We start from the raw sequence: 18,222 nt of genomic DNA, 5'->3' as shown, positions 1-18,222 counted from the left end.
ACTGCTGCTCACGCTCTGGGGGTGCAGCCCAGCACAATGGGGGGTTCTGGGCTCAAGTGCACACTGAAGCCAGGTCATGGGGAGCTTCTCATCAGTAACACCCCCAAGTCCCTCTCCTCAGGGCTGTTCCTGCCAGCAGTTCTCCATCTCTCTGCTCTGAGGTGGGGGTTGCTGTTGCAGTAATTTAAATCACTGTGTTTAAAGAAAGGTGAGAATTGTTCAAGTTTCCATCCTGTGACTTTGTCCCTGGCCCTGCAGGGACAGGTAGGACTGCTCAGGGCATGGCCCACGGGAAGACCAAAATGGTCTTAGATGCCAAAGCTGTGTCTTATTAGAGGGGAAATGGAGCAAACGGTTGCTCAAAATAGAGAATACTGAACCCACTGCTCAGGTGAGACAGAGTGAAAATAGTAAAGGTTTGTTGAAAAGAGGAATTAAAGTGGGAAATACCTCTCCTTGCAGGAGGAGCACACGTCTCGGGCTCATCACTGCATCACCTCCAGCTCCACGTCTTGCTGGGGTCCCTGGGTGGGTTCTGCTCACCCCAGTGCTCAGCTGCTCCCACTGGTCCATGCAGCCTCTCACAGCATCTCTGCATGGTGGACCACGTGCAGCATCCGACCTGAGCCTTACTTCTCCCAAGGGAAGGCAAAAGGTGCTGGGCTGCACATGGCCCAGCCGGTGCCTCTTGTGGTGACAAGCAGGTCTGATGAGCACTGTCTGTCCTGGACCAGAGCCTCCAGTTCTTGTCTTCATGATCTTTTCATAGTGTGATGAATTTGCAATAAGACTTCTTGTTGCATGGATGGAGAAGGAACCATTAGAGGCTGTCCCACTGCTCACACTCGGGAATCCCATCTCTGCCACCAGGAGAGTTGTTCCGGGAATTACTCACTGATGAGTAATGGCTTTTGCGGGGGCAACTGGAGAATTTGTGTGTCTGGAGCTTTGTCTGTGCAGTATCATGTTCATGCAGTCCTGACTTGTTTGCATTTCCATGCGTGTTTGTTACCATACCTAAGCCCTGTCATTGTCTTCCAGAACGTGACCTGTCCCACCACCTCCTTCACAGACCTGGCAGAAATTGTGTCCCGGATCGAGCCCGTGAAGGCACCGGTGGCAGATGGTGAGTGGGGTGATCCCAGCAGCACTGCGGGAGCATTGGGAAGGGCAGGGGTGGCTGCACACCCCCTGTGTGCCACCTCTGACTGCTTCATGGCCCCAGGCTCTAAGCGGTGGTGGTTCAGGGCTGTCTGCCAGCTCCAGGCACTGCGGAGCACAGCCAGCAGAGCGCTGCTGTTGCTTCATGCAGAGCCTCTGCCCGAGGTGTGCCAGGCCCTCTGCATCCCCCTCGGGCAGAGTCAGATGTTCTTGCCATGGTGAGACATCCCCTGTCAGCCCCTTACCAGTGTGGTCCAGTGCAGCTTCCTGGTGGGAGCAATCCCTGCTCCAGTTTCCCTCATCTGAGTGAAGTACCACATGTGGCAACTCCTGCAAAGATGAGTTTGTTCCCCTCCTGTGCTGGTCTGTGTACCTGTGATGGCTTCACTCTTGCATCCATGTCCTCGCATGGGAGGAGGCTGGTTTCAAGCTTGGACTGAAGGGATTTTCCCTGCTGTCATGAGCAGGATCTGGAGTCACTCACTGGCTACAGTGCTTTTTTAATGCTTCTGTTATAGGGAGCCCTAGCGAACTGTTGAGGACCAGGTAACAGCACCTGCATCTTTACATGAAGGTACATTGAGTGCCTTGTGCCTCATCTATGCCCTGTGCCATACAGGAACTTGACTGGAATGATGAGAGCTTCCCAGGCCTGAAATCTCCAGTGTTAGAGCTCGTTATAAACAGTCTGTCCCCTCCTCCTGATTCTTGTTCTTGCCGAGGGAAATCTAAAGTTAGCAGTCCTCCCATCTGTGGCTGTTTGTAGAACTGTCCCTGTGGTAATTTGAAATGCTAATTGCAATCATATGCCTTAAGAAGACAATATTAATCAAATGTGGTTGAAACAGTGTGAATAAAGATGAAGAGTTCATGTAACATGATTATTTAAGGCAGAGGCACTGAGACCTGCTGAGATTTAAGCAGTGTACTGGGCCAGCTCTTCCTCCTTGCTATGCTTTCTGATCATTCTCCCCTATTAGGAAGATTTGCTTCCTGCTGGGTGATGCCATGGACACCAGTGTAACAAAGGGATGTGTGTCTCAGAAAGGAGATGTGGCAGATTCTGGGCTAAGGAGGGCCTGTGCAGGGCTACCTGGGATGGTACAGGCAGGTGCCATGTGCCATTGGTTATAGAAACTCCAGAGGAGTGGGAGGATCACAAAATCCCAGACTGGTTTGTGTTGGAAGGGACCTTAAAGCTCCTCCAGCTCCAACCCCTGCCACGGGCAGGGACCCCTTCCACTGGAGCAGCTGCTCCAAGCCCCTGTGTCCAACCTGGCCTTGAACACTGCCAGGGATGGGGCAGCCACAGCTTCTCTGGGCACCCTGTGCCAGTGACTCTCAGACAGTTTAAGTCACTTTAAAGGCTTGCCAAGGCAATGGAAAGGATGAGGTGTCAGGAGCTCTGGGGGAAGCAGCCTGTCCCTTGAGAGCTCAGGTAGAGGATGACATCCCCTTGACAACAGCCTTGTGGCTGTCAGATGGTTCCTGTACCTGCCGGTGACTGCATTTGTCTGCTCGTGATGGTGGTGCTGATGGTCTGACTGCTGTGGCACAGCACTGTCCAAGAGGGTGAAACCTTCTTCCTCCTAGAGATCCCTTCCTGAGTGAGGCCTCTGACTGCAGGGATTTGGAAGGGCTCTGCCTGGTTCACAGCACAGGTCTCGGCCTGGGTGGAGAGGTTGTGTCAGTAATTCTGGTGTGAAGAAAGAAGATGAAAATGTTCATGTTCTGATGGTCTGGGCAGCATCAGAGCAAGGGGTGAAAGGCCCCAGTGGGCAGGGGCTGGCAGAGCCTCTGGGTTAGGAGTTGCCTCTCTTGGGGAGAGGGCACTGAAGTTTCCACTCTTGAGCAAACTGCAAGCAATGACTGGAGAAACAAAAGGGAGACAGTCCCTTAGGAAGGGGGAAATAGAAGGAAGTGGGATGAAGCCCTGTGCTGGGCCCTGGGTGCTGGTGCTGCCAATGGGCAGCAGATGAGCCACTGCAGTGTTTGTGTCTGTGTTCTGCGCTCAAACTCACCTCAAGTGGGATTCTGTGTCTCTGTTCAGCTGCCCTTGTTCTGTACAGCAGCGGGCAGGGGAGTGCGGATGCCCTGCTCCAAGGCTGGCTCAGCACATCCCTGCTCATGCTCCCACCAAAAGGGATTTCCCAGCTACCAAGGCTGTGCAGGCTCCTTGGTGATGTCCCCCAGCAGGTTTCGTGTGGATGGTTTGGGCTGTCCCCATCACCCCTGGTCTCACAGGATGAGCTGCAGCAGCACATGGGGGCTGGGGCAGACCCAGGCACGCAGCAGAGCAACTGCAGCAACAGGCACTGGGGTGAAAAGATTTGGGGAAGAGCAATGTTCATTGTGCTGTCAGCTGCCTGGTTTTGCAATGCAGGAGGCACCCCCGGCCTCTCAGGGGGCACAGTTAGCAGCACTAGGTCACCCTCTTCACTTTCAAAGTACTTTTATCAAGTAGCACTAGTGCACCTGAGGTTGTGATGAGCTACCAGGTGCCCTGATTCCCCCTAACCCCCTCTTCCCAGGCTCAATTCTGAGCGGTGCTGTTTGGGTGTTGGTGCATGGGGCAGAGCAACGAGCCCTTGGTCCTGCTTGGTGCTGCTGGGAGTGTTTGTAGTGTAACAGAGCAGTGCCTGGAGCTAGGCAGTGGGCAGTGGTGTTGGGGACAGCAGGACCTTCTGTTCTCCATTCCCTTCCAGCCCCTCAGCACCCAGAGCTGCTGTGTGAAGGGTGTGAGAAGGGACACCCCCCCTCCCCCCGGCCTTGATTTTGGTATCTGTGTAAAGTCCTGTTGAATGCTGAATAGTGCTTGGGAAATGAAGGTGTTTAGGTTTGCTGGCTGTCGGTTTTATTGGAGCTGTAAACCTCACACTGTTGTTTGTGCCGCTCAGGTGAGTTTCCAGGTCCTCTGGTGTGTTTTATCCAAGTGGTTTAGTATAAACCGACAATAATTCTCTGATCCACAGTGAAAAATAACTAAAAAGTCGAGAAGAAGCCCACCTGTTTTTCCCCCTCGTGTTGTGGCAGTTGGACATAGTGCTCGTGTTAAAGAAGGCGCTGTGGAACAGACTGTGCCGTTGTCTTCAGCGCTGAGCAGATGCTATTGACTGTTCCCTAAAGAAATACTTAATCAAGGATCTGGTTTAAACACGAGCCACTCTCCTCACTGGTGGCTGAGCACCAGAGATGGCTTCAGCAGCACAGAGCACACTTGAACAAGGGTCACAAACAGGATTTTCTGCCACTTTAACACCTTCACTTCCAGAGTGTGCAAGAGAAAGGTGACGGCTGCCTGCACATCCTGCATCCGTGTCCATGGGGATATGGCTCTGCTGGTGTTTCTGGTGGTGCATGGAACTAGTGATGGGCACATTCACTGAGCATTGAGTTGATGGGGAGAGTCAGCCCTGTGGGCTGTGAGGCTCCTGTTGTCTCTTCTGCAGATCCTAAAGGATGTCCTGGTGCTGGAAGATGTGTTGAGTCTGCAGTGATTGATTGTGGAGTTGAGACATTGACTCCTTGTTCCTTGGGAACAGGCTTTGGTGCTGAGGACTGTGCTTGGTGTCCTGTCCTGTTGCTCACTGCTGTGCTTGGTGTGCACAGTTCTTGAGCCTCTCCAAATCCTGCTGACGTGTTGGCTTACCAGAGAGAGCAGTGAGTGTTCCCTGTGGAGAGGAAGGGGCTGTCAGTGTCACTGTGTCCTGTGGCCCAGAGGTTGTGAGACACGTAATTATCATCTCTGCACCAGGAAGAGCTCACCTGTGCCTGCAGGTCCCTGTCTCCAGTGAGGTGTGAGCGATGTGCAGGGCAGTTCGGATCAGGAGCTCATGGCTTGTCATGGCTCAGGGCCGGTCTGGACTAATGGGTGGGAGACAGCAACCGTGCTGTGAAGAGCATTCACCAGGGAGTATCTCCCACTGCCAGTGCTTGTGTCCCGTTGGGCCGGGCAGCCGGTGCCCACTAGGATAACAGGGACAGTTTGCCGCTGTTGCTGCGGGGTCCAGGACACCGGCACACAGAGGACATGGTTTATTGTGTGACCTGGCTGGAGAGCTGCTTTCTGTGCTGGAGCTGTCCCAGTTCACTGATGGTGTCCAGCAGCCACCCTGCCCTGTGCCCATTCCCCTCCCAGTTCTCTCCACTGCCTAAACCCAGTGCTTTTTCTCTCTCTCCCCTTCAGATGAGTCAGATTACCAGACTGAGTACGAGGAGGAAGTTCTGGACATCCAGAAGGATGATTACATCGACTTTGCACGCCACCAGGCTGAGGAAGACTCTGACTCGGTACGAGCACATGAGCAGTGCAGACACTAAACGTGGGCTCACCATGGTCAGGCCTCTCCAGTGGTAATGCATGTGGCAGAACCTGGCCCTGCAGCACCGTGGCTTTGCTACTGAGATGGGTCAGGGCTGGAGAGTTGAGGCTGAGGGAGCTGCTTCCTGCAGCTGGGAGGAGAGGAGCTGCAGAGGCTCTGGCTGGGTGTGGGGAAGGCAGCGGCAGAGGTGGGCAGTAAAGTGACAAGAGGTGACAGGCACAGCTCGAGCTGAAGGAAACCCTCACTGGGTACAAGGGGAGGTGTTTCCCTGGGAGCATGGCCAAGAGCTGCAAGAGGCTGTGTAGGGAGATGGTGGAAACTCCATCCTTGCAAGTACCTGAAAACCAAACCTGCCCTGAAGAGCCAGATCTGGCATTAGCGTTCACCCTGCCTAGACCAGGACGTTGTCTTACACCTTGCAGAGGTCCCTTCCAAGTTGGTTGGTTCTGTGGGATATCCAGCTCAGAGGGGATGCTAAAGAATTTGTACTTCCTTTCTTTTTCCCCCTTCAGGATGAAGAGATGCAGCTGAGAAAGCGCAGGAGCCTCCCCAGCGCAGACAGCCAGGCGAGCAGCACGGGAGCGCCGGAGTAGTGCTCGGGATAGAGCCGAACGCCTCCTCCCATCCCACCTCCAGCAGCTCTGTTTATTTATTAACTATTTAAACAAACCAAACCACTGCTATAGATGAAATAAAGCTTTTGCCCTCCTTCAGACAGGGTTTGGGGCATTGTGTTGCCAGCTCTGAGCACAGATCGTGCCCCATCCCTGCAGTGAAAGGTGGCTGGCATGGGCCATGCTGCCTGTGCAGGTGCCTCTGGAGAGTTCATCACTCTGAGATGGGCAGAGGGGGAACGTGCTGGGGATGTGCAGTTCGATGCTGCCTTGAGTCCTGCTGCTGTATGTTCCAGTCACTGGTTTTACTGTGAAGGCCCAAAGAATGATGAGATATTAACTGACCATGTGCAGAAGTAGGATTTTATCCATGTGTGAAAAGGCTGGAGCAGCACCAGAGACAGGGAGAGGTTTGCAGGTCACTTTCTTTTCATCTGGATCAGGTAACTGTAATTAACTCCTCAGTGACTCAGCCCTGAGCAGCTCTGACAGCAGCCAGCCTCAGTGTATTGCTCTTGTATGAACCTAAGAAATGAATTGATGTGAACAGGAGCTATAGAGCCTGTATCCCTGAGCCACCAGCACGACACTCACTGACAGATCATGGAGCTGACACTCACAGGTAACTCTGGAATCACAATTGGCTGTAATTGTCCTGTGAGATAAAGTTCTTTAGCTGGATTGAAATGTCTGTCTGGTTCTGTGCATTGGGTTCCACAAAGAGACTTGTCAGCTACGGAGAGCTCGGCTCAGCTGTGCTTGTATCAGACCTGCAGAGGAACACGTGTGGCTTCCATCCCCTGACTCCAGCAGGAGGCACTTGGATGGCCAAGCACTGGCATCTCCAGTGCCCTCCCCTGCTGAGGGCTGCAGAGCTGAACGTGAGCTGGGCCATTTCCCAAGTCCCACACTTGCTGCTCTTGTCTCATGTCTGTCACTGCCGGCAGCTCCCATGACGAAGCTCATCCCTGCTCTAGATGAGCCCTTCTGCTCCGCACAGCTCTGGGTGCTGCTGCTGGAGGGGGTTTGTCATCGAGCCACCGCAGCGCTGCCTCCAGGTGTGACCAGGGCTGGGCTCTGCCACTTGGAGGCCAGAAACGTGTTCGGTGACAGCAGCCGAGGCTGTGGTGGTTGTGAGCACTGCAAAGTGTGACCTGCTCTGTTTGACCTCCTCTCACAGCAGAGCCTTGCCTCTCCCTGCCCTGCATCAGGTTTCCTCTGTGGTGCCTGGGGATGTTCAGCCTCTACCCAGGGAGGCTCTTTCTTCATGTGGCAGAGCCTCAGGTCAGGGCTGTCTTCACGGAGGCACCCAGCCCATCCAGAAGCAATGGAAGTGGTCCATGACCCTCACCTGGACCCCGCAGGTGCTGAACAGGTTTTGGTTAATGCCCTTGTGCAGAGCAGGCTGCAGCTGCTGGAGGCCGTTCCCTGCTATTGGGAAGAATTCATTCTCACAAAGCAAACTTGAACCTGGCTTTTACAGCAGGGATGGAGCCACTGAGGTTCTGTGCAGCACAGCCTGGCTGCAGGGCTGGAGGGGTTCCCTTCCTGTTGAGGCTGGATACGGGCTGAGCTGGTGCCTGCAATGGGACAAGCCTGGGGAGTCAGGGAGCAAGCAGAGGTGAGCGCTCACCTTAGGGCTGTGCTGAGCTGCTCTGAGCACCTCTCCTGCAGCAGCAGCAGCAGCACGGGCTCGGGCTCTGATCCTGCTGAAGGGCTGCAGCCAGCTCTGAGCCCCTCAGGGTCTGTGTTACCAGTGGTTACAGAGCAGGACCCTTCCCCTGGGAAACAGAATGGGGCTGGAGTAGACTAAACCCTAGAGATGACCGAGGTCCTTTTACCAAGCCCATCCCAGGCCTTGAACACCACCAGAATGGAGCATTCACAGCTTCCCTGGGCAACCCATTCCAGTGCCTCAGCACCCTTACAGAAAGAGCTTCCTCCTTATGTCCAATCTTGGAGGTTTTACGTGTGGCCTTTGAAGGACACGTGGAAACAGAAGTGCCTTCAGCAGAGGCTGGATGAAGCCTCCTGTACAAGGACAGGTTCTTGTTTGTCAGTCACCTGCACTGCACTTCCCACAGCAGCGACAGAGTCTGATCATTCCCTTTGCCAGCTGCTGGGCAGGATGGGTACCACCGGATCCCTTCCAGAGGATGATGGCTCTGTCAGCCTGAGCCCAGCTCTTGTGTTGCTCTGTGCTGTTCCAGGAGGACTCTTCCCCTCTGCTCAGACAGGTAACTCATTCCCAAGTTGTGGATTCCAGCTCCAAGCTTCCTGGCAGCTGGATTTGCTCCTGGATCCAGGTAGAGCTGGTGGCTGCATTGGCTGAAGGAGTCACAGCAAAACTGATCTCCTGGAGGTGCTAATGAGAGCCTCTCTTTGCTCTAGGCCCTGGTCCACAGGGAAATGGTGCTTAGCTCAGGTGTGTGAAGGCAGAAGACAGCCTGTGATGTGAGACTGGAAGTCTCTGCTAAACAACTGACCAGAACTCCCCCCCTGAGCTGCATTCCCCATAGCTGAGCCCTGGACATGGAACAACCTCCTCCAGAGCAGTGGCAAACAATGAGGATGCAACTTTAAAGCAAAGCTCTTGTCCCACCTTGCTTTGCTGTGGCCATGGCCTGCCCAGCGCTCGCTCAGCCCATGCAGGGTCCTGTTGGCAGTGGCCTGGCCCCATCCTGCACTTACACCCAGTGCATCCCAATGGTCCTGCTCTCACGTGTGCAGTTCTGTGCTTGGGGGTTTTACACAGTCCCTGCTCCCTTGGGCACCCAGCCCTGTGCCAAGGAATCACTGCTGGGTCACCCCTCTGCACCCCGGCTCTCCAGAGCTGTCCCATTGCTGCTTGCTGGCAACGAGCAGGAGGAGGTGGTTTGGAGGAGCCCATCAGCCTTTCCTGCTGTGCCGGTGCCTGCTGGGTGCTGGGTTCAGCTGGAAGCCGCCTGCCCCCCACGAGTGCTGTGTGACATCCCCTAAAGCAGGAGGGCTGACCAGCAGCTGGGTGAATCCAGCCTCACTGAGGCCTGAAGGTTTCATCTTGGGTGCAGAGAGCACAGAGCTGCTTCCCACAATCAGCCTGATGCCAGCCAAGGCCAAGCGTGAAGCAGGATTGGAGCAAGGTCCTGAGCGTGGTGGCTGTGAGCAGCAGCTGTGGTGGGAAAGGTTCCCTTAAAGCCATTGTTTGATGGTTGCCCATTGCAGGGGTAAAGCCTCGACCGAGCTTTCCGTGATGGATGTGCAACAGGACAAGCTTAAAGAGGGCTGAGCCCCTCCAAGCAAGCTGTGGCTGCCCCATCCCTGGCAGTGCTCAAGGCCAGGTTGGACACAGGGGCTTGGAGCAAGCTGCTCCAGTGGAAGGGGTCCCTGCCCATGGCAGGGGTTTGAGCTGGAGGAGCTTTAGGGTCCCTTCCAACACAAACCATTCCCAGATGTAGCTGCTTTGTTACCGTAGCCCCATGAGCTGCTCAGCTCCTGGCACCAGCACCGCTGGGGTTTGGGATGGACAAAGCACTGCTGCCCATGGAGACCCTGGGTGCCAGGGGCAGAGCTCTGTGCTGTGCTGCGGGGCCCTGGCTCATGCGGGGCTGTTTGTGACAGCTCCAGCTGTGTATGCTCAGGTTTGTGCCCCTGCAGCCCCAGGGCCATGCGGCGCAGGCAGGAGCAGGGCTGCTCCTTGCCAAGCAGGCATCATCCTCCCTGCGTGCTCGCTCCAGAATTAAGCTCATCCTCTTTACTCGTGCTTCCCTGACCCCGCAACGTGCGAGCTTCCCCGTGCGCTGCCTGAGGTCTGCTGCAGCTGGGGAGCTGTGGGGCTCTGCCGGGCCTTGGGGCTCCGTTCCTGTGCCTGTCAGTAAGAGCTGGAAACAAAACCAGTACAGGAGAAACACAGCAAATGCTTTCCCCTCCCGCAGGGCTCCACGAGGCCAGGCTGAGCCCATGGCGCTGCCACCCTGTGGGACCCGGCCATGGGATGCGAGCGGCCACCATGGGACCATGGATCCGGAGCAGGAGCCTTTGGGGTTGTTGAGGTGATGTTTGGTGAAGGTGATTTTGTGATAGGGCTTTTGGTGGTGCCTGGGCACAGATTCCCACCAGTGTCCTCCCTGGCTGATGGGTAAGCCTGTTCCCATCAGGATGCTGGGGTTTGTATCCGTGCTCCCTGTCTCCATCCCCTCCTTTGGGTCAAGGGGGGTCTGACTCCTTTCTCCCAGTGGCCCTAATTTGGGTTTTGATATGGACCCCTTCCACTGGAGCAGGTTGCTCCAAGCCCCTGTGTCCAACCTGGCCTTGAACACTGCCAGGGATGGGGCAGCCACAGCTTCTCTGGGCACCCTGTGCCAGCGCCTCAGCACCCTCACAGGGAAGAGCTTCTGCCTAAGAGCTCATCTCAGTCTCCCCTCTCTTGGGCAGGTTCAAGCCATTCCCCTTGGCCTGTCCCTCCAGGCCCTTGTCCCAAGCCCCTCTCCAGCTTTCCTGCAGCCCCTTTAGGCACTGGAGCTGCTCTCAGGTCTCCCCTTCAGGAGCCTTCTCTTGTCCAGGCTGCCCCAGCCCAGCTCTCTCAGCCTGGCTGAATTGTTCCTGGATGCACTCCAGCCCCGAGCAGCGTTTCCAGGGCTGGGAATGCAGCTGGGGCTGAGCGTTACTTAGTACCAAGTTGCCATTTCCCAGGTAATTGGCTCTCCCTGGGGCCAGCACCAGCAGGGATGGCTCTAATTGAGCCTCAAATCATCAGGGGGCTACAGCCAGGAAAGTGCTTCCCATCAGGAAGCAGCCAGGCCTCCAGCTCTGGCAGTGCAGACGAATGATGCTTCGGTCCAGTGTGACCTCAGTACAGAACAAGCCCCCGGCTGGCACCGGACATCCCGGCACCAGGCAGGAGCTGGTGCCAGTGCGGTACGAACACTGGTGGTGCTGCTGGCAGCGCTGTTCCTGCCACTCTTGGCTTTCCTGGCTCCGTCACAGAGAGCAGGATTGGCTCCGCGGGCGGTGCTGTCCTCGCGGGAGGAGCAGAGCTCAGTGACCGCACTCACGCGGTGGGGAATGTGGCTCAGGAGGAGCACCAAACGTGCACCCAGTGTCCCAGAAATGACACGTTTTTCCTCGGTGAAGGCACATGGAATGGGATGTGCAGTCCCGCAGGGATGTGTCCGTAAGGCTGGGGCTGTGCTGGGGCAGCCCTGACCTGCCTGCACGTTCCCAGGCATGAAGGGGTGAGCTCTGTGCTCTGCTTGAGCACGTTCCTGCTGCCTGCGCCACTGTGGGACCCCAGACACCCCATTTGCCCCTAGTGCTGGCTGCCAGGGTGCTCTGTGCCCAGCAGGCACAGGATGTGAGTACCTGAGGCTGCATCTGCACCCCATGTAACCCTTTCACTGCACCTTGGACACGTGTGCATCCCCCTCATCCTGCCCGAGTCCTGAGCCTCCTTCCTCACAGCGGCTTCCACACTGCCTCGGGCACCTTTCAGCTCCTCACTGCCATTGCCAGGAGGGGGGTTCTGCTCTCGGAGTGGGGATGTGCTCAGGCTGGGCTGTGCGTTGGCTCTTGGTTGGATGTGGTGAGAAGGACACGTGTGGCAGCTGTTGTCCTTGGCTTCTTCATTCTCCTGCTTTCCCCTCTCCCGCAGCGTGGGACTGGTCCCCAGTGCACTGCAGGATGTTGCTGCTGTCCCTCTCCCAGTTTAGGCATTGAATTAGCTGGAAGTGGCTGGTGGGTGACCTTTCCCCTTCCTGCAGAGCTGGGTGATGCCGGCCCCACTTGGGACAACCCTGCTGCTGCTGCTGCTCCGTGGCTCAGTCATGGCACTGAGTCACTTGGGGGGCTGTAAAATCCCACCCTCCACTTGCTTCCTTGCTGGAAATAGAAAGCTTTTAACAAAGCAAAGCTCAGAAAAGCTTTTAGAGCAGGGCTGGCAGTGAGGCACCCCTGGGACTGCAGGGTAATGAGGTGGGGAAGGCAGGAGGTTGTGCTGTGGATCTGTGCCTCGGCTGCAGTCAGGAATGCTGCCGGGGGCTGCCGGACCCAGCCACCCATGGGGCTCCTGCTGGGACACATAGCTGGTGGTGAAGGGGTTTGTGGTCCCTGAAGGCAGAGGGGAGAGCTGAGCCCTGCAGGGCTCATTGGGGTGAGTGAGCTCCTTCCTGGGGCTCCTCTTCTGCAAGGAATGAACCTCCCAGCGCACTCCAAGTGTCAGGAAGGTTTCCTAAGAGCCCAAGAGCTGCTGGGCTGAGCTCCCTGCCGGAGCCATGGGCAGGGTGGACACCAGAGCCTGTGCAAGGACCACAAATCACAGCAGCTCCACTCTCCATCAGCTGGATGGGGCTCCACAGGGGCCCAGCTGATGTGGCTTGGATGGCTGGAAGCTGAGTTACTGAAAGCAACTCCCTTGGGGACCTGGATCCAGGCTGTGTCCGTGCTGGCCTGGGAGCTGCTGCTTTGGCAGGAGGCAAGGAAAGGCAAGGCTGCAAATCCCCATAGATCTGTGCCCGCCAGGGCCCTGCACGTGTCCTGGCTCCCACAGGACCCCTCTCCTCTTCCTCCTCCCCAGAACCTGCGCTGGGGTTGGCTGTGCTGATCCACAGGGATGTGAAACTCCCAGGGGAGCCATTCCCAGGGCTGCCAGCATCTGCCCCAGCACATGGCCAAGAGGGGACCCAGCGGGATGAGAGCTGTGCAGTGCTGTGCTGTGCTGTTTGTGCCTTGCTGTGCTGTGATGTGCTGGGCTGGGCTGGCCTGTGCTGTGCTGGGCTGGGCTGTGCCTTGCTGTGCTGTGTTGTGCCTTGCTGTGCTGTGATGTGCTGTGCTGTGCTGGGCTGTGCTGTGCTAGGCTGTGCCTTGCTTTGCTGATCTAGGTCATGCCATGAACCCCGGCGATGGTGACAGCTAAAAATACCCTGAGCTGAGCCGAGTGCTTCCCCAGCAGCTGAGAAGGGCCAAGGCCCCACGAGGTCACACTTGACCAGGAGATGCCCCAGTCCTGGGGGTCACCGGGGCCTTGTGACCGGGGGTGATGTAGGAGCAGGTGATGGAAAAGCTGCTCCGAGGCTGCAGGTCCAGAATCCAGATGGAAAGTGCCTCTGCTGGCAGTGGGAATGTCACCAGGAGGCAACTTGCAGCCAGGGCCCTGCTCCTTGCAGAGACCCTCCCCTCATCTCCAGCCTCCTCAGAAAACCCCAGCAGCTCCCCTTTATTGTGTTAAAAACCAGTGGCAGAAAGTAACTGCAGGGGGAGGGATGGAGCCCAGGCCTGATGCAAGAGCCCAGCAAACCCACTCTTGGGAGAGTGCTTTCAGTTTGGTGTCACGCTCTTGGAGGGTGCCAACAGGATGGGGATGCGTGGCCTGAAGTGTGCTGCTGGGTCCTGGTGCTGCTGTGGGGTAGAGCTGGCAGTGGAGCCTGTCCCCAGCCCCATGGGTGGCACCCCATGGGGTGTCTGCAGCTGAGAGAGCTCTGGGCAACCCGGCCTCATTGAAGGTGTCCCTGCCTTGGCAGGGGTTGGGGCTGGATGAGCTTTAAGGTCCCTTCCAACCCAAACCAGGCTGGGATCCTGTGACTTTGTCTCTTCTTTAGGACTTTGCCTGACTCCTCTGGGACTTCTCTTTTGGGACTGCAGAGAAGCTCGGCCAGGACAGTCTCACTTTTCTCATCCTCTGCCTCCAGTTTCTGCACTTGGGGCCGTGTTGCTGCAGTGCTGCAAAAGCAACCGCCTCCGACTCGTGATGTCTCCATTTTCTGCATCCCATCTTTTGGGGCTGAAACCCTTGCTGTGCTCCTGTTTGAAAGCTGCCCTATTTTACTACTGCCAAGTGAAATGGGGTTTGTGCACAGAAAGGATCCCAGTTGCTCTGTGTAACTGCTGTCATCATCATTCACTGCCAGTCTGCTCCCAGCAGCTGTAGCAACTCTCAGCTGTGTTTTGTGCTCATTTCTCAACCAATGATGAAAACATTGATTAGTGTCAGGCTGGGCCCAGCTCCTGCAGAACCCCTTTAAATCAGCTCTGTTTGCTGATGACTCCTTGTTTTGGAGATGGGTTTGCAGCTCTCCATCCATTTAATGTGGGCTTCGTTGAGATTGTATAGCACTAAATTTGTAATTAGGGTGTCATATGCTATCGAGTCAAACACCCTGCCAAAAGCTAAGCAAATAATGGCTATGTGGCAACCATGTGGTAACCTTTATCTAGAAACGTGTCATTTTCTCAGAGGAGGAGATGAGGCTCATTTGACAAGACACGTTCCATTGCACCACACCGATGGTGTATTTTTAAGCCTTGAAGGCTGCATTTAATGAACCCTGTATGTCGTCTCCACTTTTCAATCTCAGTGTCATGCTGGATGGAGCAGCTGTTAACCAGGGCCAGCGCCACATTAGCATCCTGCCCACCCTGGCATCTCCCCAGGCTTCGAGCCTGCTTGAGGCCCCTCAGGTGCTGATTACACACATCTGCTGATGTAGAAGCCCCACAGATGTCACCTCAGATGCTCTTGGCTGTTAATAGACCACAGAGTATTTACCATCCCCATGGCTTACAGTTCCATCGTTCCTAGATGCAGCAGGGATGCAGAGGCCTTGTCACTAGCAATGCACCTCCTGCAGTACCACCCAACTGCAAACCCCCTGAGCAAAGCAGTGTCACTTTGACACTGGTCCTGCTCCAAGCAGGATGCTGGACTAGAGATGCCTGAGGTTTCTCCTGACAAAGTCTTTTTGTGCTTCTCTAAGTTTAAGAAATGAACCTCCAACATCATTAATGCTTCTGTTCCTAATTTACTTAGTGAACATCTTGCCGGCCATGCCTTTGCCAGGCATGGATTTTCCTCTGCCCATCTACCCTCCTCTATCAATATCTGTGCTTCATAGCTCACTGCAGCGATTGCTGCAGATGGATTAGTGTCTATTACTTTCTTCCTCTTCATCTACATTGTCATTTTGCTTGAATTCAGGTTACTAACGGATGGGCTTTCAGCCAAAGTACATTTTCTTGACTCTGCAATATTTAGCTTACAAACAAAGGGGGTTCTTTCCTCTTCATTTCTCATTCTAACTGTCACCATCTCTGTGAAGTTTGCGGAGCTTCTGGTTCCATGGGTGATGAAGAGACCAACAAGCCATGCTGAGCCATAGGAGAGTTACACGACCCCGTAGCATGATGGCAAAACAGCCTGGAGGATCTGTGCTGGGACCATCACGTCTGACCTTGTGCTCAAGGGGGGCTCGGCTCCGGATGGTCACATCCAATACAGCTCTCCCCATGCTGAAGCACCTCTGCTCTCCCTGCCAGCCTGTGCCCTTCCTTCAATATCCTTGAGCAATTTTTCTTTAGGTCTGATCTGAATTTCACCACCAAAGTTTAACCCTGTTGCTTCTTGCCCTGTCCTGCCTTCAGCCTTGTACACAACTGCAGTGTGTTGCTGTGGCTTCCCCCAGGTCGTTAATTTTCTGGGAAGGGCCATGAAGATGCTCCAAAGGCTGGAGAACCTTCCCTATGGAGCCAGGCTGAGAGAGCTGGGCTGGGGCAGTATGGACAAGAGAAGGCTCCTGAAGGGGAGACCTGAGAGCAGCTCCAGTGCCTAAAGGGGCTGCAGGAAAGCTGGAGAGGGGCTTGGGACAAGGGCCTGTAGGGACAGGCTAAGGGGAATGGCTTGAACCTGCCCGAGGGGAGACTGAGATGAGCTCTTAGGCAGAAGCTGTTCCCTGTGAGGGTGCTGAGGCGCTGGCACAGGGTGCCCAGAGAAGCTGTGGCTGCCCCATCCCTGGCAGTGTTCAAGGCCAGGTTGGACACAGGGGCTTGGAGCAGCTGCTGTGGCAGGGGTTGGAGCTGGATGAGCTTTAAGGTCCCTTCCAACACAAACCAGGCTGGGATTGTATGAATCTTTTCCCAGCATGAAATCTCCACATTGTTGTTTCTATTGTTTCAAATGTGCAAGGAAATGGTTTCATTACTGTGCTCAGCACCTTTAGATACAGCAAGGTTTGCACATGGTGAGGGGTATGGTTGGAGCAGAGCTTCAGGAGTGAGATGTTTATAGGGAGACAGTCACACAAGCTTTCCTTTGGTAGCAACATTTTTTCTTCCACCTTAAATATAATGCAGCCATTTCGAACTTCAGCTCATGTTCTGCTGCGTGGTACCAATGTCAGGACAAAGTCAGACTGTTATTTTGCCAAAGAATGAAATACTGAGATGTGGATGCAGCATAAACTGAGTAATTACTGAATCATTGAGCAATCAATTACCATCATATCTAATCCTGGAGCTGTTTCGGGAATCCCGACCTTGAAGAACCTCCATTGCAAGGGCCAAGTCCTCCATAGCTGCAGAATGTGCTGGGGACCCTGGGAATAGAACCTGGCTCTGGTAGGTGCAGAACTGGTTTCCCTTCCCCAGGAGGGTGGTGCTGTACGGGAAAACAGCATCCTGGGGAGGGGGGCACCATCCAGCAAGAGGGTCTCAACTTGGCCAAGCAAAGTTGCTCTGGAGTAAGTGCCAGTTCTGCTTCGAGCAGGCAGCAGGACCAGAGCTCTCCAGGGAACATTCCCACCAGTGCTTAATCCGCGAGAGGGACCTGGAGCTGTTGGAGCGAGGCCAGAGGAGGCCATGGAGATGCTGCGAGGGCTGGAGCAGCTCTGCTCTGGAGCCAGGCTGAGAGAGCTGGGCTGGGGCAGCCTGGACAAGAGAAGGCTCCTGAAGGGGAGACCTGAGAGCAGCTGCAGTGCCTAAAGGGGCTGCAGGAAAGCTGGAGAGGGGCTTGGGACAAGGGCCTGTAGGGACGGGACAAGGGGAATGGCTTGAACCTGCCCGAGGGGAGACTGAGATGAGCTCTTAGGCAGAAGCTCTTCCCTGTGAGGGTGCTGAGGCGCTGGCACAGGGTGCCCAGAGAAGCTGTGGCTGCCCCATCCCTGGCAGTGTTCAAGGCCAGGTTGGACACAGGGGCTTGGAGCAGCTGCTCCAGTGGAAGGGGTCCCTGCCTGTGGCAGGGGTTGGAGCTGGATGAGCTCTGAGGTCTCTTCCAACACAAACCAGTCTGAGATTGTATGAATCTTTTCCCAGCATGAAATATCCACATTGTTGTTTCCATTGTTCTAACAATTGGTTTTAGTTACTCTAGTTTATTCTGAGGGACTGGCTTATGTCAATGTGATGCCACTAATTTAGCCAATAGCAATGAAATGGTGTTACCATCCTGCTCAAATCCTCCCTCCTGCTACAGCCATTGCTCGTTTCTCTTGGTTCTCCCCACCTGCTGTATCATCTTAAGAAAAAAGAGGTTATAATATTCTGCTGCTGTTGAAATGCCCACTCTCTGTCAGCTCTCCTGACTCAGAAACGTGTCTCATCCAGAGCCTCCCTCTCCTGGGCAGATCGAGTTCCCTCACAGGGATTTAGGAGCACAGCTCTGAAATGATCCCCCCTAAAGGTATGGGCACAGATGACTGAGTCCCTTGTGCTGGCCCTTTCCCTTCCTTTGGGCTCTTTGGCAGCTCCACTTGCCTCTATTGGTTTTGAATCACCAGCTCTGTGCACAGTTGCCCAGTACTGGTGCTCAGTAACTGGTCAGAAACCTGACTTGGCAGCAAGGGCCAAAGGCTTTCTGCTGGCACGAGATGGAGAGCACAACTGGAGGCCAGGAATGCAGGGGGTGGGATTGAGCACCAGGCAATGCTCTGGCTGTGTTTGAGGTGGAGTTTGGGAAAGGACAGACAGATGTGAGAAAGGGCAGAAGGGTTTGTATGGTTGGTGGGGTTGGACAGGCTGAGAACACTGGGGCTGCTCAGCCTGGAGAAGAGAAGCTGCAAGGAAACCTCAGAGCAGCTTCAGTGTCTGAAGGGGGCCTGCAAAGAGGCCTTTATGTGCCTGAACTCTATTATCATTACTTAATTGCTACCGTTGGTACTTTCTGAGTTGTTGTGCATGCACATTAACAAGGGTGTGCATGGACTGGGTGTACTTGGCTCCAGTGTACCTGGCACAGGGCATGGCTTGCACTTAGAAAATGATTTCAGGCTTTTGGTGCCACATCTGAAGGCAGGTTTGGTCAATGCTGCACGTTTCCAGCCCTCAGCCCTGAGCAGGCTTCTTGTTTGCCATCAAATCTAATAAATAACTGGCATGGCTGAGTG

At 55.1% G+C, this 18,222-nt stretch overlaps 1 protein-coding gene across 1 annotated transcript in view; it reads left to right on the top strand.

Moving 5' to 3' along the window:
- The window catches only part of PNPLA7 (patatin like phospholipase domain containing 7), a 124,412-nt gene extending 117,634 nt beyond the window's left edge, over positions 1–6,778 (top strand). The window contains exons 34-36 of the mRNA XM_034067558.1: positions 1,042–1,126; positions 5,348–5,451; positions 5,996–6,778. Coding sequence (XP_033923449.1) covers positions 1,042–1,126; positions 5,348–5,451; positions 5,996–6,076 — 270 coding nt within the window. The 3' untranslated portion in view covers positions 6,077–6,778. The remainder of the gene's footprint in view (positions 1–1,041; positions 1,127–5,347; positions 5,452–5,995) is intronic.
- Positions 6,779–18,222: the final 11,444 nt, after the last annotated feature.

The sequence above is a fragment of the Melopsittacus undulatus genome, chromosome 11 (genome assembly GCF_012275295.1).
Source record: "Melopsittacus undulatus isolate bMelUnd1 chromosome 11, bMelUnd1.mat.Z, whole genome shotgun sequence".
NCBI classification, from domain to species: Eukaryota; Metazoa; Chordata; class Aves; order Psittaciformes; family Psittaculidae; genus Melopsittacus; species Melopsittacus undulatus.
This window is presented reverse-complemented; position numbering and strand designations above follow the sequence as displayed.